At 45.8% G+C, this 22,790-nt stretch overlaps 1 protein-coding gene across 1 annotated transcript in view; it reads right to left on the minus strand.

Moving 5' to 3' along the window:
- GNAS (GNAS complex locus) overlaps positions 1–20,122 on the minus strand; it is a 132,313-nt gene extending 112,191 nt beyond the window's left edge. Inside the window, 3 exon segments of the mRNA XM_039563263.1 lie at positions 19,864–20,004; positions 20,007–20,055; positions 20,057–20,122. Of these exon segments, the coding sequence (XP_039419197.1) occupies positions 19,864–20,004; positions 20,007–20,055; positions 20,057–20,107 (241 nt within the window). The 5' untranslated portion in view covers positions 20,108–20,122.
- Between the last annotated feature and the right edge of the window lie 2,668 nt (positions 20,123–22,790).

The following is a 22,790-nucleotide window of genomic DNA, read 5'->3' on the forward strand; positions in this document are numbered from 1 at the left end:
CTCTTCTTGATTGGCTTTTCAGTGGGAAGTCACATCACCTCCTGTACTGCCTTCACAGGAGTTTTCAGGCTGTATTTTCCCTCCATAGCTCGACCACGTATGCACTCACATGCTTTGTTTATACAGGAACAAAAAGTGTCCATGTGTACCGCTGCCTGTCCAAAATTTTACATATCACCAAACCAGACATGCAGCAGGCTGGTCAGACGTCTTGGAGCTGTGCTCCATGTATGCATTATAATTTTTTTTATTATAATATACAGATTTTTACCGATTTCCATTAGCTTTTAGATGCCTGCTACAGGCAGGGGTTCAGACTAACCATCTCCCATGATGTGATATTAGCAATGAAGTGCCATTTGCAGGCTGCTTTCAGAAAGGCTAGAAGCAAAAATCACTGAAAAGTCATTAATAGGAGAATGCAGCAGTGGTTCTGCAAATGCTTTTCTGGGAGCAGATGCTTTAAGCAGGGAAATGGAAACTTTGCTGCCACATTGCTATCAGTGTTGTAACTCTGTGTTTGCAAGAAATCCTGATTATCCTCCCTTTTAGCCATCACCACGTTGTTGCAGAATGACAGGCAAACATGCATTCAGAGGCACAGGAAGACAGAAGCATCCCTGGACAAACCTGTCTTGCTGTGTCTGCTCTGCAAAATACTTTTCTGAGCAAGAGAGAGAGTTCAGCCCAGGGGCCAGGGGTACTTTACAGCCAGGTAGAGAGTGAAAATCTCTCCAAAAGCCCTGAATTAGCCATGGAAGCGCTATGCCCTGGGTTGCAACAGCAGAAGCAAGACAGAGACAGAAAGTACAACCTCACCCAAGCTATGAATAAATGCCTGCGCAGTACCGTTATAGAAATTGATATTATTATTAAAGCAAAGTATAGCTCAACAAACTTCCCCCCCCCGCAAATAATAACTCATTGCAGATGTCAAAACTGTAGCCAGAGGACAGTGGCAGCTGTGGCCCAAGCTGGGCAGGCACAGCTCCAGCTCCCGTGGGCAGGCTGACCCCAGTCTCACACCCACAACACTGCTTGGGAGAGGCTTCTCCCGTGCACCCAGAGTGCTCAGCCCTTCACTCTGCTCCTTCACTTCCCTGGCTCCTTCCCATTGTCACCCTCTTTCTTTTTTAATCTGAAACCCACCCTCGGTCCTTGCAGCTTTGGCCCCCTCTTCTGTCAGCAAAACCAAACTCCCTGGTCATGTTCCCCTTGAAGCTTTGCCAAATAATGTCACTTCCTTTTTCTCCTCATGTTCTGGTTTTGCATTTTTGGGGCTTTTTTCCCTTTCTTTCTTTTCCCCCTCCTTTATTGGAGGGCAATGGTAGAGGTGTAAAGAGAACAAAGGGACAAGGCAGGTTGTCTCTGCAATACCGTAATATGGGGTGTGATGCATCTAAAATACAGTATTTCACACACTGCCCCTGTGTTTTGGCCCAAAATACCTAAGGAGCCTGCTGGATGTCTCACCTGGAGAGGGGTGTACCTTTAGTACATCTTCCTCCAGCCTGCAGCAGGGGGTAATAGGGAGCTGTAATAGGGAGCTGTAATAGGGACTGAATCCAGTGACCAACTCTTCACAGCACTGCTCCGGAGTGATAAAACTCCCAGCAAAAGAAAAGCCATCCTTTCTCCTGTGTGCAAATCAAAATCAGCCCGAGGTCACCTAAGGAAGGAGCTGTGCGAAACTCCCCATGTGCAGCAGAGAGAAGCACTTGGGCCAAAGGCTTTAGAACTTCCTTGTTTAAGTGGCCAAAAAAGCCCTAGGCTACTGAATTTCTGGCCACTGACCTTTGTATTTGTTTATTTTAAAGATGTGTCACCATTTTTCTCATAACTCAAACAATTGAATGATTTCTAAGTTCTCTTCCCTCTGACCTCTTACTTTCTTCCTGTTTTATTCTAGAAATACTCATTTGAGACTAAAATATAAGGAGTGGGTATGGCCCAAATGTTGCAATTTCTCATTCCACAGATTGCTATCACTATTGCAATTGCTATTCCCTCTGGATCCAGAGAAACCCACACAAAAGGACACTACAGAACATGCATTTGAATAGTATATGCTAGGAATTAGAAATAAAGACTTTGAAGTATCTTTACAAAAATACTCCTTAATAATTAGGAGGAAAGGGCATTACTTTTACACAATGAGAGTTGCAAGTGATGCCTTCTGCTCTGAGCAATGCCTCAAATGTTCATTTTGTGGATACAGGTAATTATTAGGTGCTGTGATTGCATTACCCCCATGGAATCATTCCCTTAGGCTGAATTTGCTTCTCCAGACACAGTGGCATCACTGGGCAATTCTGCTTTTGAACAAAGCTGACTTGACCTACTTTGATCAGACATGCTGGGAGACAAGAGGTGGAGAGCTCAAGAGAAGGGAATTCTGGAGAACGGAGGAAATCACACAGACAGCTTTGTCAGAGAGCTGCGAGAGATGCTGCAATTCTGGGAGCCACTGGGGCTTCATTGCTCACAAGTTGAGGAGGGAGTGCAGCCAGGGCTCCCTCCAGCAGCTGCCTCAAGGAGAGCTTGAATTCTGCTGGCAAAGCCACAGTCCAGGGAGTCCAGGGCCTATGGGCTCCTTGCACAACCATAATAATGTATGTTTAGGATGTGCAACACCTCTAGCAGACCACAGTTGTTTTGCACTGCCATAGTTTTGTCCATACAGTTTTCACCATATACCAGTAGTGTGCTGGTTAAATCCACAGCCTATCAGGCACAGTTCCCTTAGTACCAAAGGAGAGTGGATACTTCCCTAAATCCTAAATTCTCTGTTTAGGTAATGAGTCACACCAGAGAAGATTCTGCTCCTCTGTCTCTGCAGCCTAAACTAAGAAAAGGCCACAGGAGCTGCAGAGCAGTTGATAAAGCTGTGCACTGGGCTCTGCTGGCACCAAGCATCCCAAACTACAAATCAGCATCCTGAAGGACCTGGCCCATGGCTGACCTGTCTGAACAAAGCTCCTCTGCTCAGGTCTCCTTTCACCATCACTTCCAACCAAACTGGTCCCGAGAGCACCTTTCTTACCACAGAGCAATTAAAAGGGAAACTCCCAAACCAGCACCCTTCCCTTCACACTGGTATTAATTTAAACAGTCTCACAGACTTGTGTGAGCAATCAAAATTCCACCAAGATAATTTACATGCTCTTACTGGGCTAAACAATCAAGCCTCAGTACATGAACCCCAGTGTCCCATGGGACAGACACCATCGGGCCTGGGAAGTGTCACAGCACTTGAGGGCGCTGCTGCAGTAAATTTAACTCACCCTAAAAACCTTGACTTGGCTTTATTATGAACTCAAGTTTTCTGTTAAAATATCAGCACCCCGTGTTGACACTGACTTACATTATTGCTGTTACACAGTGGCCCTGTTTTGGTGAACAGTGAGCAGAAGTTAGTCCTAACATTAAACTTTCAAGGTTAGCACCTAGTTATGCCTTCAAATATTTGCGTGAAGTGATAAAGTAGAAGGACGACATGAAAACAGTTTCATTCAGAATTATTTTCTTTCATTATAATTTCCTTGCTTTAGGTTAAATGAGAAAGTGTGAGAAAGCACTAAACTAAGCAAAAAGAAAATTGGTGATGAAGTTGTAAGCACCTATTTCTCTTGGAAGGGATACATGAGCTGCTGTAGTCCTTTATGGGCATGTTGATCACCCTGTTTTGCACTATTTTCCCTGGTCTTTAATAGCATCCTCCCTGCAAGGGCTTCTTGGACCTCACAAATGAACCCACATCCCTCCTGCACCTTCTACCTGCTGCATCCTCCACTGCATCCTTCCCACATTCTTTCTTTCAGGAGCCAGGTCCTGCAGGATGCTGATGTGCAGTTTGGGATGCTCAGTGCCAGCTCCAAGATCCCTCCCTGTTGGGGATTGTTTTCTTGAGATTCTACCCCCAGCACACATCTACCTCCAGTGTCAGGCCATGGACTACTTTGTTCTCCATGGGTTATGGTAATGTTTCAGCTCTTTCTGAACTAGTGGAATTAGCTCCTCCAATTTTTTCCTGCTCCAATGTCAAACAAGCTGGAGGGAAAACCAGTCTTTTTTGAGTAAAGTTGTAACTTGCCAGTCTGAGAAAACTCTGTTCAAAAGTTCTGCCAATGCAATGCATTTGATAACATCCCTTTTTTTATTGTAAGACTTCTGTATTTTGTTCTTTCTCAATTTTGAGTGGTATGCTCAATGTTTGTCATTGCAGGAGTTACATGGTTTCCTTGAAAAAAAATATATTGGGGGTGAACTAAGACTTTTAACTTTGATTAATACTGACTGCTTAACAGAGAGTAAAGGGAGCAGTGACAACAGAAAAGACTTTTCACAATGTTTTTTAATATTTCTGCAGTACTGTATTTGTTCATCATTTTACAACAGTGCTCTATGTCCTTAACAGTTTAATATTTAAAAAATCCCTTGACAGTGTTTTAGAAAAAGCCTGACTTTAAATTTGAGGAAATATAAATATGGAAAAGGAGGTATGCTGGACACCCAAGATATACGGACTGTTCTGCCAAAGATTAGGGACAACTACAGCATCAGTCTTATAAAAATATATTTATGTAAAGAGTACTGCTTACATGTCAAAAACCAAGTGTAAAAAGGCAGGGATAAAGTTAATAAAGGGAAAGCAATCAAAGAAAGACGCCCTAAAACCCACATTTGTCAAGAAAAGATAAGAAAACAAAGAATAGAGCACAAAGTAACTCAGCACTTTATCTGCAAATGAACGAATCCTTTCTGCTGCAGTGTTCTGTGGTAGTGAAGAGTTATGCTTAAAAAACCAAGTAATAACAAACAGTGTACGTCCAACTTTAACAGTTCTAGTTGTGACATGATACTGATCTCTGTGTTTACAGCTGGAAACCAGAGCAGCACATTCTACCCTTGAGTTCTGACTTGCTGGAGCCCTCAAGCCAGACCAAGGGGCCTTGGGATGGCAGCAGCCAGACAGCCGAGCTGCCGTAGGTTTCTCAGTTGGGCTAAGTTTATGCTAAATTAACACTAAGTAACGCTGTGATAAGTGGTTTTATGTTGAATTAAATGTTGTATTTCATCCTTTGTCAAAGACCACTGGTTTTTGATTGTTTGATTTTGACATATTTGCCAGTAAACTTTAGTGTGATTTTCACCTCTTGAATCTATCTGGTGGGGATTTCTCCCTTGCACTAAGAGAGAGTAATAGAACCTCGAGCTAAACCCCTGGATCTGAAGATCCAAGGCTTAAGAGGTGCCACCACTGCCAACTGCCCACCTCTTAATTTGTGCCACTTATGGTGCTGAGCACCTCTGGCCCAGTGCCAAGCTGCCATTAGGGGCTGGGGTTATGCTCGAGAGAGCCAAAGAGCCTGGAGCTCCAGGAACACTGGGGCTGGAAAAGGCATGCCAAGGCCATCCTGGCAGGGCCCCAACACTGCTGCTCCTCCATCTTTCTAAGCTGGAAATGCCACGGTACTGGGTCTGGATTAAGAGCTAGGGCTAGGGTTAAGGTTACGCTTAGGGTTAGGGTTGAGAGAGCCAAAGAGCCCAGAGCTCCAGCAGCACTGGGGCTGGATCAGGCCTGCCAAGACGATCGCAGCAAGGCCCCAGCATTGCTGCTCCTACAGCTTTCTGATGGGACCAGTTACCCACCAGGACATCTCCATTTGGCAGAGCTGGAAATCTTTCAATCTCATCTCTTTTCCTGCCGACCCAGCAATAGCTGGAATCTTCTGTTAACAGCCAGCAGAGTAATTTGCTGAGCTTCAGATTTAGCATTTTACCACGATATATGAAAACCTCACACATCTGCAAAGTTCAAACCTTCTAGGAACAATTCCAATAAGATGCTTCATGTTTCCTGCTCCATGCAAACATAGGGGGGAGAAAAATCTCATCTATAATTGACCTTGACAGATATCAAGAGCATTTGGCACCTATTAAAACTCCTTTAAGATGAAACCCTCTAAGCTATAATAAGAAACATAAATCTGAACTTTACACCACACTTTGTTCACTGGAAACACTACCATGGTAGGTTCAGTCACTTATTTTCTTAAAGTACATCCAGAGCTAACTTTTTAAACATTTACTGAGCAGATAGGACCTTCTATTTTATCTTACACATCTGCTTTTTCAGGCAGACTATTAAAATCAGCTTGGAAATCTGCACAGCCTTGTCATTGTTCTTCTGACTGGTCCACATATATGAACAGGGAACAGTTGGAGAAATGCAAAAATCTACTTAATTGACTTTTCTACTGAAAATTATCCCTACTTACAACTTGAAAGACCATTAGAACCTCTATCTGACCACATCTAGGAAGCAGAGACAAAGCCTGGAACTATCAACAGTGAGCAGCTCATTCTTGGTTGACACAAGGGCTGCTGTCATCAGAGCCACAACCCACTGAAGTGTCAACAAACAAGTCCTTAATCAAAGGACAGGAAAAGAAAAAATACTGGAGGTTTTAGAGGTCCAGGGACACTACTCCCACTTGAGAAATAGGAAGGTCTAGCTTGGAAATAGAGCCAAGCCAGCCAAACCAAAGTGTTTGACTGTCCCTTGAGTTAATCCAAGGAAAAGCTCTCTTCCCCCAACACTGTCCTCACTGCTATGATCAGCTCCTGAGTGTGAGGGTCCCTCCCAGAACTCACCGTGCTGAGACAAACTGTTTTGCATAAGCACCTGGGTCAGATGTGACATAATCTCTTTCTGGAGGAAATTTTGGGAAGCACTGGAAAATTGCTGCTTCCCAAGTCACAGAAGCAAGATTTTCCCTATGCATAGTAGGATGCAGGTGGAGGATAAAATTTAAAAAATAGAATAGGAATCTCTTCTGATAATGTAGCATGGACAAATTCCTAATTGCCAAGGCACGCACTCCTGTGACATCTTCACAGGAGAACTCAACTGAACCAAACTGCCCCCACAGATATAACAAATTCATGCCCTCTCAGCCCTGTTCCCATGGGGAGCTGGCAGGGATCTCCCTCGCCCTGCAGGCACAGCTTTAGCTCTTTCGCTGTACAAAAATCCCACTTTCTCTCCTCAAATACAAAAGCTCCAACAGCATCTCACGGGCCTCCAGCGTGAAAGGATGAGCCACTTCCGTGCTCCAACACAAACTGTGCTCGATCCCGAGTGCACAAACACAAAGGGCTGTTCTTGCTCACAGCCAGGGTTTGCCCAGTGCCTTTTGCTGTCCCTTTTGCACCTTATCCAGTGCCAGGCTGTTCATGGAATGTGGCATGTGAGCCACGACTGGGGCCATCGCTGCCCACCCTCGAAAGCACAGAGGGTGCAACGCTCCAGGGCAAGGCCTAAAGGTGGTTCAGGGCCTTTCACTTGATGAAACTGTAAGAAAATTGAAACAGTCCTTTGGCATAAAAAAAATCCTGCCTAGCACAGGGAATGATTGAGAGTGCTGGTGGCTCAGGACAGAACCAGGAGGGACAATGAGTAACAAGAAGAACATGGGACTGAACTACAAACTCTCCATCTCAAAAGCAATTACAGATCCTAGAAATAGCACAGTTTAAATTTAAGAGTTTGCTACTGGCCATGGTAATGATATTAGTTGAATAATCAACAAACATATTAGGATTTCTCTGGAATAAATTCAACTATTTAGAAACTGATATTCTGAAAAGTATCTGTGATCCTAAGGCTTGTACTATGTCCTAGTGGATGTTTCACGATTTCCTGCACTTTCCACGTTTGTCTGGGACAAAGAAGAACTCAAGCAAATGCTCCTGAGAGTCCACTCATGTCCTGCTAGAGCAGCCACCACCAAGGATCTCGTGAGTCCACATCACATTTTGTTTATGCAAGAATCCTCTACACCCCTCCATGGAAGTTTCAAGTGATTGGAAGCAAGTTGTTCACATTAAAATTGCAATCTCAAATGATTATTTTAAAATGACAGAAAATTAACCAGTCTGAGGTGAAGCTTTACAAGTATCTCTGGAGGCAGAGAACTGGGCTTTTTGCTCTTGATGCAAAGAAATATTCCAGTGTTTCAAAATACATTTGCCATAGTTGAACCCTTACATCAATAAGGTAGCCTGCATGAAAATACTGTTCTTTGAGAAAAATATACCAGATAATATTCAGATTTTCCATGTCATTCTAAAGACACAACTGCGACATGCAAGCACAATACACTTGCAAACTCGTTTTGACTGTACAAATAATTTAAAAAAAAAATTGTTTCTGGAAGCCCAGCAAAAGCTGGGCTTGAAATCTCTCTGTGGAATTACATTTTTGTTCAAACAACACGACATAGTTTGGAAGCCACGGAAAATATCTATTAAGACAGTTGCTAATTTAGAGAAAAAATGACCCCATCTGGAACAGCATCTGTAGCGCTGTTCATTGCACCACAAGAAAAATATTATTGTACTGCAGTGTGTGAAGCCTTGTAACAAAGATGACGCCAGGTCAAAAGAATCTAACTTAGAAAGAGAAGTTGAGGTTAAGGTCTTGCTTTTACTGTAAAAGCTTGAGTCCAAAAGGAAGTTTAACACTAAGGAAGAAGTGGAAAATAGATGAGCTGAACTGACAGCTAATATTTTTTTCCCCACCTTAATAAAGGTTTCCAGCTCCAAGAAGATGTCTTCCAATAATATTAATTAAGATAAGTAAATTAGGGAGCATTTTTTTGAATGTAAAGAAATTTAAGCATAGCAAGAGCGTTATAGAGCAGATTGCTCAAGTAACAAATAAATTAAGAGATCCCAAAGAGAAGCAACAGGAATTACATCCCTGAGTTGGAAACTTTGGTGCCTTAAACAATGGAGAGGGTAAGTCAGGTATTTATTGACAGCTCAAAGTCAGGGTGAGTAAAGGGGTACCAAAACTACCAAAGTGTATAACAGAAGGGGTTTTACATCAGGGGCTTGCCCATGCAGCCGCACTGAGTCTGAGCAATCCCCTCCTCAACTGCAGCATCATTTGCCACACAGATCTATCAAAAACTCATCTTCTCAAGAAACCCCAGTTGAACATTGTCCATGCAATAGCAGCAGGGTAGTGCCACAGTGCCATAGAGATGTCCTGGGTTGCCCAAGGAGATTCCTGCAGCTTCCCCACCACTCCCTGGCCCTTGGCTAACTCTGTCTGCTGGCACTGCAGTGAGGGCCATTTCCCTCATTCTCCATCCCAGTTTCACATTAGATTACTCCAGCAGTCTTCCTAAGAAACAGGTGATCTGTACTGGGTGGGATCAGTGGGAAATGAAGATAGTAAGCATTCTAATACCATGCCAGGCCTGTTGCTGAGTAATCCAGATTTCAGACGAACAAAATAGCAAGCAGTTATATGGGACTACAAACATCTGTTTTCAAGAGGTGTCCAGATCATTAGCAGCTAATTCAACATCTCTGTTACATTCCCTGCCATATGCTGGGGGGATAATCTCAGCAAGCAACAGGGATTTTCATCTCAAATCCTAACAAATCTGCTCTACAAGGCTTCATAGTTTTTCTTATGTCACTTATCAGATAATACCTCTAAGCTGCTCCTCTCTGTTCTTTTTATGCTTTGTATATGTTCCATCTCAGCACCCAACAGCTCCTGCAACCTGCCCAGTAAAAACTGACAATTTCTCCATGCCATCCTGGAAGAAAATCCCCTCCCTAGTCAAGGGTGAATATAAAATTTCTCTCTTGGATAAACTCACACTTGGGCTGTCTCCCTCACCCTAATGTCCCATCCTCCAGATGAATGATGGCAGTGAATTTGAAACAATCCTGAATGAACCATGGCAGACCAAGCTCAGGGTGGTGAGGATTTGGTGGTCCTGCCTCCTGCCAGTCCCCAAAGTGATGAGAAGCTCCTGCAATCCCAGAGTTTCCACCAAAGCCATGAGCGGTGCTGCTGCTGGCAAGGAGGGACGTGCGGACGGGATATTTTTATCTCCTCTTCATTCCCATCCCTGTCAATCCAAAACAAACTTGAACTAGTGGGAAAGATGGTTCATGATGAGAAAAGGATTCCCTGGCTTGCTCTGTGTGTCACCACTGGATACATGGATCCGTGCCACTGCGGTGGCACAGCTGCATCAGCCCTGCCTTCCCAGCTTTCAGTAACCTTCCCAGACAAAAATAGCAAACCTACTGCTTGATTTTTAGCAGCTGAAAAGCAGCACTAAACCACATAAGTATTATGTAAAATGATCTTTTTCTAAGTATATGTTTATTGTGCACAGAAGAAGTGGATTTAATTACAAACAACTGGAAGTTTTTAACAGGCTAGATTGCCCCCTACTCCCTTTCTAAAAACTAAGGTTTGGCAGCAGCTTTTGGGTTTCATTGCAAGTCTTCTAAGTATTTCCTTGGAAAGACTTTACACTTGGTCCCAGGCAAGAAGTCAAAATCAACATTTAAAAAGCATGCCCTGCATAATTTCCAGGATTCAGCAGCATTAAGGTATACTTATGGAGCCCAGGAGGAGAACTGCTTTTTGTGCTTTTTGACTTAGTGCATAAAGCTGGTCTTCAGACAAGGAAGTTTATATTCCAAATAATATTTTTAACTACATGTGGTCAAGTACATAACCTATCAGGCCTTTCCTCAGCCCCCTCCCAAAATAATCCTGAACACTAAATACTTTTGCAGTATTTAGATTTTGCTTAGACCTCTACTAGAAGCAATGGATTCTCAAACCTTCTAAAGAAGAATAATTCAACGGCAAACAAAGTTTCAAATAACATTTTCTTAAATTCCTTTGTACCATAAAACTCCCATTTGGGCTTGACAGTGATATTCAGGCTACATTGGCTGGTTCTGCACTGAAGTGGGTTACACCCAGTTTCAAGGTGTGCCCCTGTGCCTTGCCCAGGGCATGGAGTGTCCAGGTGGGATGGCAGCACACAGGTGACTCACTGTTCCCACTGGCTCTGAGGGGACAGTGGACACTGCCCTTGCTCACCTGAATAATCCCATTGGAATCACAAGGATATATACATGTTTAAGAACTATCCACTCAAATTTCATGTTTATTTTTGTTTGGGGAAAACAGACGAGAAGCATTTTCCTTGTGAATATCTGAAGTGCGGTTAAAAACAAATACATACTCTTCTGAAACATGAGCAAGTGAAGTCCTGCATCACTCACCACCTAAAACCACAAAATGCTACAGATGAGGCTGAACTTCACAGAAGCTGAGAGAAATGAGAGCACAGATAGTGTTAAGGGATCAGGGGAGAAAATATCTTTCCGCTTTTAAAGTCTAAAAGGAATTTGTTCCATGCTTTTCATCAGCAGAGACAAATCAGTTCTATCAAATGGTGAATTTCCTGTGTGGAGGTAAGGCAGGGAAAGCATCAAGACAGTATTTCATGGAGCATTTTTCTTCCAAGTAGACAGTTTTAACTGGTATTTATAAAAAACCCAAAACTTCTGAATGCAGATTTTTAGCTCACAATACCGTGCCCTTCTCCTCAGTGTCTACATTTCCTCCCCTTGTTAAGTCCCAGTCCCACAAATCCCTCCGTGCTCCTGAAAACCTCCCGGCTAACCAGTGATCCTGAGATTTCAGCATGAAAAGCAACCAGCAAAAATGCAAACCCAAACAAATACAGCCCACAAACTAAAAACTGTGTTCGGTGGGGGGTGGGGTAGGGAAGAGGAAGAGGTTGTGGTGTACATGAAATGAGGATGACACAGAGAAAGAGAAGGTCAAACCCTAAAAAGTGCCTTTTTTTCTCTCATTTCTGCAGCAGCATCTCCCCATCAGAGCTGTCCAAGTCTGTGTGCCCCAGGGACCAGAGCACCCACATTCTGTGAGAGCCTGGGGACAGACAAGCTGCTGGTTTCCACTCCAGGCTCTTTGTTCTCCAGGGCATGTGGACTCAGATGTGTTTGTCACCTCCACCAAGAAGCCAGCACAGCTCATCATCTCCAACAAAGTGACTGTCAGGATTTCCCAGTTGTTTGTGTCCCACTCAAACTGCCATAAGCAAAATTGAAGAGTCAGAAAGGACTAAAGCCTGGAGAATCCCTTCCACCAGCCTTTGGTCCCTGCAGGGGCTGGCACACAACACACATTCATCAGCAGCAAGCCCATGATCCAAATTGTTCCAGTGTATCAGTGAAATCTAAAATCTCTGCAATGTGACAGGAACAATTTACAGTTAAGGCTCAGGTTTCTGGCTGCCCAAGGGAGCAGCACACACCTCACAAGCTCCTCTGCAAGGTAGCCTCAGCAGTCAAACAGCACAAGGGCAAGATATGACTGATTTCAAAGTCAAAGGAATGCTCTCAAAATGCAAGCATTACATTATAAAAGCAACTTATTTGGGTTTAAGTCTCCTGTAACATAATGCAGAGGAAGCACAGCTGTGACAGTGGCCAGGGATGGAGATGTGGGATCACAGCACTGCTCAGGACAGCCCAGGGCAGGAGGATCCAGCAACAGCTCTGAAAGCTCTTTGGTCATGTCTGAAATTACGCTTTAAAAAGAAAGCCTCTGCCATGAAAGTCACATAAAAACACTTTGAGTTACACTGTCAGAAGTCCACTTTACACATAAATCACCTTTGTTCCCAGGGGGAAGCTGCAGGTGACGTTTCCAGGAGCAACTCCCACAGTTCATTCCCACTGGCACTGAAAAATGCCATCCCCACACAGGGCTCACACAGGATGGGCGCGGGCTTGGGCTCTCCCTTCATTTGTTTTTCCACTGAATCCAATGTACTTCCTTGAGGCCAAAGCCATGAAGCTGCTGTAGCATTACTGTGCACAAACCAACCCGTGTGAAGCTGTGCTGGGGTAGAAATATGTGGATTTGGATTCTGAAAATAGTGCTGAATCCGCTGCCAGCCCAGTGCCAAGCTCAGCCTCATGGGATGGATGTGTGCTGGGGTGGAGGCACCAGGTTTGGTTAGTTGGTGTGTTGTCTATGATTCTGTATGCAAACTCCCCTTGCAAGAGTATTTAATTGTGCTTAGGATGGGGAAAAGGGGGAGGAATGGTCCTTCAGTGGGAGGACCCCCCCAACTTTGCCTCCAATTTGTAATCAGAATGTAATGGCTTTCCCAGGAATTGTGTGGAAAATTGTAGCCACTGTGTAGCCATTTCCAGGAAATGTGGCTAAACAGAGCAAGACTGTAGATCGTAAAACTGCATCTTATTCCCCACTAGGGACCAACCCATTCTCCTCAGCATCCCCTTCCTCCACTTGGCAAAATAAAAATATTAACTTTCTGACATCTGTGTGACACCTGCTGCCTCTCCACATTCCTCAATGCAGAGAATATCCATCGACTTTTCTGTCCTCTTAGTGACATACAGATCTTTTAAAATGCTGCCCAGACACAGACACTGTGAGTTTTCTTTGCAGAGGGAACACATTAGAGGAAGTAAAGAAAACTTTGGCTGAGCTATTTATAAAGCTTGCATGGCTTGGTTCTCAAATGCTTCACTGAGCAGAGGAGCAATAAGAATAAGTCGTGGAGTTCAACTTCTCAAGACACATTCTTCAGGTCTGAATATCTAAACCATCATGGATTTAGATGCCTGGTAACTGGCCTTTCTCATGAAAAGTATCTGCGTTGTCCTCACACCAGGGAATTGCCAAGCTCTTTTCCTGACATTCTTAAATTGTGGCAATTCGAACGAAATTCAATGAAATCATGCATATTTGTGAATATGGACACTCCCAAATTTAAGGGAGCCAGGGAAGAACTGCATGTAATTAACTGCACTCCTCAAGGCTTTTCCTCTAGGGAAGCCCTTGCACAGGAGACAGCTCAATTTAAGATGTCCCAGTGGAGAATGGTGGCAGCAGTTGCGCAGAAGCAAGCAAGACATTTTGCCTGCTCTGGAAGCAGATGGTGCTGACCAAGCAACAGGATCACAAGCTGAAAAAAGTCAAGTCAAAAAGAGAGCACTGTTGGGGTGGAGTTTTAGCTTTAAAACGTCTTGGATAACTCTGAAATTAGATCCATGGCTACAGATGAATGCAGCCTTGCTAGAGTGATGGATGATGATCTTTATGCCACCAGGCATTTAATGAGTGAAAAAAACAGATTACCACTACACAGAGATGGCATCTCTGCTGGGGAAAGGGAGAAACTGTGTACATTTATGCTGCTGTGTGACTGCACAGGCATGGTTGGTCCTGGGGATCAGGGGATCCTACAGACTCCTCACCCCCTTCCCAAAAAAAATCCATGCTTACACATGCACAGAGCATCCCCTCAGCATTAGCTACAACTATGAAAGGAATTCGTTTGCAGTTCAGATCCCTCTAGAGAACATCCACCTTGCCTCACACAGCATTGCCATCCATTAGCAGCCCTCCATCCTCACACACTCAGAGCGGTGCAGCTCCAGCTTTTTAGACACCTTCCATTGCCAGACCCTGTTTGAAGCAGCTCAAACCTTGCCAAACTTCAAATACCCTGGCTGAAGCTCTCCACACCATGTGTCTGCCTGAGGCTAAGGATCCTTTTGTTTATGTGGAGGAGAGTCACTATCAGGAGCTCCCAAGGAAAAACCCAAACGAAAACAAAACCAACCAAAACAGAACAAAACAGAGCAGGAAATGAGAAGTAGCTTGCCTCTCTCCTTCCTATGAAATTTAAAATGAGAGCAGGAGAGAAAAGACTTTACTAAGTGATCTAAAGCATAGAGGTGCCACTGCCGAGGACACTAAGTTGTTCTGAGGTTCAGCAGACAATCACAAATCACATCACAGGTGCAGCCAGCATTGCTTGCACACTGGGTAAATCTTTCTTAAAGTTTGCAAAACTTTCCAGGTATTTTTGTTTGGGGTGACCATATTCCAATCCAGAAGATCTCCATTTACCAGCTGAACAGGCATCACATTTTGGATACAGCAGTGGGAACTGAGTAGGACTCCTCTTGCAGAGGCTCCCTATTGCAAAAGAAGGCCCATAATTAGCATTCCACCTCCTTGCTGTCCACAGCAGGATTGTCATGTCTGCACTGGGAAGTACTGGGCAGATGGAAACCACAGAGATTCCCATTCCAAGTGTTCTTGTAGTATCTGGTAATTAGTGGGGGCCCTATTGGAAAATATTGTAATTCCTTCACCACTAAAGACAGTCCATTTTGGAGAAGTGCACACTGCTGCCTCTCCAGCAATTATCAGTGTGCAGGCAGCTACAAGATACACACATCACAGGCATCCCTATCACAGGCATCCCCTAGGACTTTTTTTTGGTCCTATTCCTGCTTTTCTTGAAGGGGAAATTTAATCCCAGCTTGGTATAACATATTTAATGTCAAAAATCTTGTTCTTGAGAATTAGGAAGCACCAGGATAAGATTCCCTCTACATTTTTAGTCTATTTTGTCCTGTACATCTATTACATTACCTTCTGATAAGAATAATATGTTTTTCAGCAGGTTGTGTGCCCTCTCCTGCAGCTCACAACACACGGGGCACAAGAAACAAACTGGTTGCAAGTGAATGAAAATATTGCCAACAAGATGGAATTTTGTCAAGTGCTTGAGCACATGCCTGTCTTTATAATTGGGTGTCTTCCTCTCCCCACCCCATCCTGAGAGAAGCAGTGCCAGGATCACCACCTCCCTGTGAGCTAGCAAGATAGGGAATCACCACAAGAGAAGGAATATTTTGTGGGATTTGCCATTACATGCTGCCCTGGAGAACCAGGCCAGCTTCAGTCTGCTACAGAGCTGCCCTGACCAGCAGAGCAGCATGCAGCTTCCATCAGGGATAACCAGCTGTGCTTCTCGCTCCTGGGCTGCACTTCAGAGCACCTAAAGCTCACTTTGCAAAAGCACTGAGTGTTCACAACAATGAGGTCCATGTTCTAAATACAGAAAATGTTTACTTAAAAAAAAACAACAAAAAAAAGTTGAGTACTATGGATTAAAATTAGTGTTTGGCAAAGACAGGGCATATAAAATCAGTGGTATCTTCAGACAATTTCAACTTTACAGTCTTTGGTGGCATTTCCCCTTCCAGCATCCACAAAAGGAGGAGGATACCACCTCATTTCACAGCAGTGCCATGCACTGACATTTGCAAAGCATTCAGTCCCTGCAGTGATCAGTGCTGCAGCATGAAGAGTTCAACAGTTCTTTATTCAGTACAGGGTATGGACGGAGTGTCGCAAATAGGGCACAGGGTGACACATTGTATGAGGAGGACAAGAATATTGAATAGCTGCTCATTCACTGCACAACATCCATCTTGTGCCCTGAATGAAGCACCAGCCCTGTGGAAAAAATACAATGTAAACCATACAAGGCAGTCTTTAATTATATGGCAGGCAGGGGGCTCACCATGCAGCACACACAGACAGGGTGACTGTGGTCAGTCTTCATGCTGGTATTCCCCAGCTTTTTAAAGTGTGTTTTTCTTCTGTATAATATACTTCCCCATAAAAACTTCCCATTTGCATATCTTATATTCATATTTGCACCATCATGAATATTTTGCTTAAAACCATTTTTACTTAAGCACTAATGCAGGGAAGATTCAGAATGGCCATTATTTTATATGTTGTAGTTTAATATAAATATCTAAGGTGGCAAGTGCATATATCTCTATTGGTATATTGATAGCCACAGCTCCTTTTCAAGATGGGAATAAGCTACAAGTACTTTTTACATAGGCAAGAGTTCAGCCTGAGAGAGTGAAAAAGCGAAGTACACAGAGATTGGCAAAGCACTGAGAGGGGACCAGCCCAAGTACACTCTCTTATAGCGTGCCAGATTCATTCTCTAAAGTCTTTAAAAGAAAAAAAAAAAAAGAAAAAGATAGAGGAAAACCCACATTACCGTCACCAGTAAGAAAGCACACACATAATAGAATTGTTTTATGACAAAGTGTAAAATCTTTTCCCCCATAACCACACACTTTCACTTTTAGAGCCAGGATTGTTCTCAAACAAAAAAACAACCCCCATGCAGTGAAAAATCACCTCCTATTCCCAGTAGTATCCCTCACACTATGCTGCCAACATAACAGTGATTGTAATCTTGAAGTTGTGACTTGTACAGTTCACTAAACAAAATCCAGTGAGATTACACCTGGTTGAGCATTTCACAAAAACAAAGTAAAAAAACTCTACTCTATGGCAAGTACAAAGTCATATTATCGTCCCAAAACAGAATAGATGCAAGATCTTTGCTCTACTGTGATTAAGAGAAGTTCCAGGGCTTGGGAATTTACCTTATACAACTGTGGTGATGAAAAAGGACTGAAAATTTATTAAAGAAACCTAAATCAATTAATGGCATAAAGCTGTCCACTGAGTAACTACACTGCACACCCCTGAACACCCAGATAAAATTATTAACTTCTCCTTCCAAAAAAGGGAACTACAATGTGGGAAGATAAGTACCAGTTGTGCTGAAGAGCATAACCTGAGTGGTACTCTGAGTAACAGACTTGTATGTTACACACACACTACAACACAAAAACACACAGCACAGTGACTTTGTGCACTCCCTGTGTCCTGTACAGCTGACCATAAGAAGGAACACTCCACATTCCCAGCACAGCCCTTGGAAGTGCATGAGCTACTGCAGCCATATGTTACAAATAGTTTAGCCTTAGGGACAGGGCAGACCTGAAGCAACAGAGCAGTTTTCATTTAAATCTGTTACTCTCAAAAAAAGAGCTGGCACCCCGGTGTCCTTCACTGTCCATGTCAGCAATGCACTCCTACACGTCAGCCTAAAAAGTTGGGAACACAAATGAGAAACTCTAAGTATCTACTGCAGCTTTTGCCATTGAGCTTCAGCCCAAGTGAGGAGACACTCCTGGCTCTGCACTTTTTCCCCACCCTAACTCCATTCCTTAGAGGAAGACTCAGCTGCAGGTTTAAATCTCAGCTGGATGTTCCTGCCCCCTCATTAAGCATCACTGTCCTGCTCTGTGTGTGCAATCCCTAAGCATCTATGCAGTCTCAGCACAGACACACTCAGCTGTGGCAGCAATACCTGCTGATGCACATGAAAGATCACCAAATGTACCCCAAACTTCATACTCCAGCTTAGAGGCAGAAAATTCTCAAAGCAACAGTGAGAGCGGGATGCAGGGGAGAAGCAGCAAGGGAAGGAAGCTAACTAGAAAACTGACAGTCCCCATGCAAGGAGCAGGGAAATGGGTCTGTTAGGCATCCCAAGATTTCCAAGAGGGCCAAAAAGTGACTTCCTGCTATTCAAGTCCAGGCTGAAATATAATAAACGACTGCCAGCATAACACTGACTCATATCCATCAGATTTATAAATCAGTACTTCGACAAAGAAAGCTCTCTCTGTTGGCTTCACCATAGACAACTCCAAACCACTCAGATGTGTTGTTTAACCCACTCACTGTTCAATGTCATTGCAGCAAAACCCAGCTCTTTATTAAAAACCAGGCAACTGAAATATTGCCACAGAAGCCTGTATAAGATAGCTTTTATGACTTAAAGGCTTGCAGATTAACATCAAAACTAGCCCTGCTGTTGGATTTTTTTCTGAGTTATTTAATTTACAAAGAGAGAAAAGTTCTCACGGCTCCTCCTTCATACACTTATTCACGACAGAACAAACTGGAAATACATTAAAACCAAACACCAAATGATAACATCCCTACAGGTATTGTGTGCTTGGAAGGAATGCACGTTGGGTAGAGATGTGATTCCTGACCAACAGTCACAGCACACAAGCTTTATTCTTCCCACAAGTGTTGCTCAACCCCCTTCCCACGAGAAGGAGGGACACCTTTATGAACAGACTTGCATCAGTATAGCTGCAACCACATCAAAAGAAGCTCTGCTTCTGGAATAGAAACTTTTACCACCAAGATGCAGAAAACTAGGTCCAGTATTGTTTTCTAAAGCTCCTTACAATTCAACTCCTCTGTTACAGGCTGCATATACACACCAAAAAGAAGAGAGCCAAATTTTGCTGTTTATGTCCTGCGGAACCACACACGCTCTGAGGGTGAGAAGCGCTTAAGTTATTTGTGAACATTTGAAAATATTCTCTATTATTCCAAGATGTTCAGGGTAACCTGTATTCCACCTGCATTGCACTGGGGGAAGAAGGAGTAGAAACATTTCCAGCCTCCTTCGACTTACCTGAAGGCCAATACCTGACTTTCTACATCTGTTTGGGTTGGGGTCGTGTACCACACAAGGTCAGACATCACACAATTGGATAAATAAATTGCCTTTCCATAAGGCACCCCTCGGGAAGGCACTGCCGGTGCTGTCACCGTGCAGGAGCATCCCCGCCCGTGAGCCCTGCGCAGCCCAGGGCAGGGACGAGCTGCCATGCAGGGAACAAGGGCTGGTGCACGGGGCAGCGCTGGATGGAACCGCGCAGCCCGAGAGGCTGCATCTCCCCGCTGTGCATTCGGGGAGGCGGAGCAGACAACGGCAAATCACGCCCGCACACAGAAAACTCGGGCTGGCTCCTTACGGGAGAGCCGCCCCCGCTCAGCCACTGCTGCTGCTGCCGCGGTCCCGCTGCGTGGCTCTGTGTGAGCAGCCAGCATGGGGACAGGCGGCCGCGGCTCCGTTCTGGCGCCGAGCATCACCTTCACGGGGGTGCGGAGGCTGCTCCTTCCCTCGGGCCGGCCACCGGCTCCTACCGTACACAGCGGCACCTGCGGCCACGGACCCCCCCACAGCCCCGGTATCCCCGCAAATCCCGGCCGCGTTCCCCCCGCGCTGCCGCAGCCCCGCCGAGCCCCCGGCCCCGGAGCCCCCGCCCGGCGCCGCCGCCACGTGCGCGCCCGCCCCGCCCCGGAGCCCCCGCGGCCGCCGCCCCCTCCGCCCGCTCGGGCACCGGCAGCGGCCTCGGGCCCCGCACCTGCCGGGCAGGGCTGAACCGAACCGCGCCGGGCTGCGCCGCCCCGCTCACCCAGCAGCAGCAGTCGGTGCGTCTGCTTGTACTCGCGCTTCTCCGCCTTCAGGGTCTTGTCGATGCTCTTGCTCCGCTTCTTGTCCGCCCGCTCCTTGGCCACCAGGTCCTGCCGCAGCCGGTGCCGCACCTGCGGTCCCCGTGCTCCGCCGGCGCGGGGGTGTCCGGCTCGCCGCGGCTGCCGTAGGGCGCGGGAGGGGTGCGCGGCGGCCAGGCGGGAGCGCAGGCTGTAGCACAGCCCCATCGTGCCGGAGCCGCCCGCCCTACGGCGCCGCGGGCATCGCTCTCCGCCGGGGCGGGCAGGGCGAGGCGGCGGTGCCCGGCGGCCTCTTAAAGCGGCCCCGCTCGGCCGGGCGCGGAGCGGCGGGTCCCGTCCCGTCCCGCCCTCCCGGCCGGTCCCGCGCCGCGGCCGGCGGGAGCGGCCGCACGTGATGCGGACATGTTTACCGTATTCTCTGGAAAGCGGCCCCCGCCGCAGCCGCCGGCCCTGCGGGGGAGCGGCCGCCGCGCCCCCCGCCTGCCCCCCCCGAGGAGCGGGGGGTCGCGTCCCGCAGCGCCCGGGGCCGGCGGGGACCTGCGGGCTGTCTGCGGACCCCCCTCCGCCCCCGCGGGGAGAGCTGGGGGTCAGCGCTTCCCATTCCCCGCACCCCAAACCGCCGGAGCCAGCGCTGGCCTGACGTTTCACCCCGGCTTTTGCCAGGTCGGGACCTGAGCCGACATCCCATCGTGAGGATGCTGCGGCGGCGGGGAGAGCGCTGGTCCACAGAGAGCTGTGTCCAGCTTGGACACTGCGCCTGAGCTCTTCAACACAACACCTGAGCCTACTGGAAAGAAGGACATGGCACCAACACCTGTGCCATTTTCATGCCCCGTTTTTAATTCACTTCCTGCCACGCACATATTTGTCAGTGACTTCTTGTTATTTTCTACCAATGCCGTCATCCAGTGGAGAAGTTACTGATGAACTTCCTCTGGAGGCACCACATTTGCCTTCTGACAACAAACTTCACATTCACCTCCTCAGTCCTCTCAGTTTACCTGGGGTGATGATGCCGGTTGGGGCCATGCCCCCTTCCCTGGCAGCACGGTCCATGCACAGCACTGCCAGCTTTGTCATGCTGTATTTTCTACTCATCTCCGGCCAGCTCTGAGCATTCACTTATGAGATGACTAATGGTCTCTGGGGCCTGGCCACACATCCTGCACTCTGGAGTTGAAGCTTTCCAACCAGCTCTCTGTGCTGTAGCCTGTCCTCTGCAAATAGCCCGTGTCGTTCTCACTGAAATCTCCATTTCTCCTCTCAGTGCTTGCTCACAAGTTAGGTGTCTTCTTGATGCAAATTTCTCTTTCAAAATCTCCTGGAATTGTTACAGCAATTGGCAAGTGTAAGAATGAAATCACTACACGGCAGGGAAGTTCAGTTTGCACATCACTGTTAGCCCAAGGTTCAGCAGCAGTTGCTGCCTGTTGCAGCAATTAATCCACCTCACATCAGGCTCGAGATGCCCACATGACTCATTCTGTCTCCACTGTTGTAATGCCTTTTCCTCTGGGACCCAGAGTTCGTTCTTTTGATGAACACACCCCTGAGATTGTAGTATAACAAGAAAATGTAAAGGTCAGCCTAGAACATTATTAATAGTTTTCTTTCTCTTCCTGTGCTTTTTGGAGAGACACTGAGATGAGATGCATCTTATACTTGCAGACAGGACAGTTCTTTGAAACAGGCTGGTTTGTGGGGATCTCTCCATGTGCCACCTGCAAAAAGGAAAGGGAACTCTCCTGAGGACTGTGAATAAAACAAACAAACCCAAAAACTAAAATGACAAACTAGTAGGAACATTCAGCCTATAAGTTTGTTCTCCTGACTCTGGGGGTAGGCAGGTAGAGTTTTCCTGTTGGTGCAATTCACAGCAAGACAAGTTTAAGGTCAGCCTGTCTTGGTTTGGTTACTCTGAAAACTTTCAGTGCAGGTGACAAGTTCTGCAAAGCACACCAAGCCTTTCTTGGCTGTAATGTCCATCCTCTGAAATGGAAATCTGAAAATGAAGTAGGATTCCAAAGTGGAAGACAGGCTTTCCCTCATCCTATTATTCCAAACCCCTAGAATAACTCATAAAACTTACAAATTACTTGTTTCAGGAAATCAGAAATCTCATATCCTGCTGTAGCCCTGGCTATGGCCCTGCCCGTGGTTACAGCATAGACGTAGTTACTTGAATTCCAGCTGTTAACAATGCCAGGCACAGTTCATCATTTCCCTGCTTACACCAGTTTCAGCTAGTGGCCAAAAGTGACAGCAAGGGTAAAGTCACATGTTTCACCTGGGTAAGACTGCATGACACAGACTGACAGCTTTTTGAAATCAGCAGTTTCAAAGATAGAAGAGGAAATTACCTTCAAGATCTGCCTCTTCCTGACAGGAGGGAGGAAGGGAATAGACAGTTGTCCTTCCCTGAGCACTGGGCTGCAGATCTCTCTGCATATTTATTCTGCTGTTTCTACCATGAAACTGGGGTGGGAAAGGGGAGAGGTTAAAAAGCAGAGGGTCATTTGGGAATGCAGAAAATATTAAGGAAGAAAAGAAAAGAGGCAGCAACTGTGAGACTTCAACATTAAAAGAAGACACATGGACACAAGCAAAAATAGTTGGATCAACACTAGGAAATTTGACAACAAGAGAAATGTAGATGAGTAAAATTTGCATTTATTTGTACCTTGGGAAGGAAAATAATTGACTGAACTCAAACTCCCACCCCTTTTAGTGATCCATATGTACAAGCCTCATTTCTTGGTGCAAAGCAGCATGTGTCAGCCCTGCTGCTGGCACTGCCCTCCCACAGGCAGCCGCTCTCCAGGGCCTCAGTTTGCACTCAGCTTTTCCAGTGTAGGTGGCTGTAGCCTGGCACGGTGGTTAAAGACATCTG

Source organism: Corvus cornix, chromosome 20, assembly GCF_000738735.6.
Source record: "Corvus cornix cornix isolate S_Up_H32 chromosome 20, ASM73873v5, whole genome shotgun sequence".
NCBI lineage: Eukaryota > Metazoa > Chordata > Aves > Passeriformes > Corvidae > Corvus > Corvus cornix.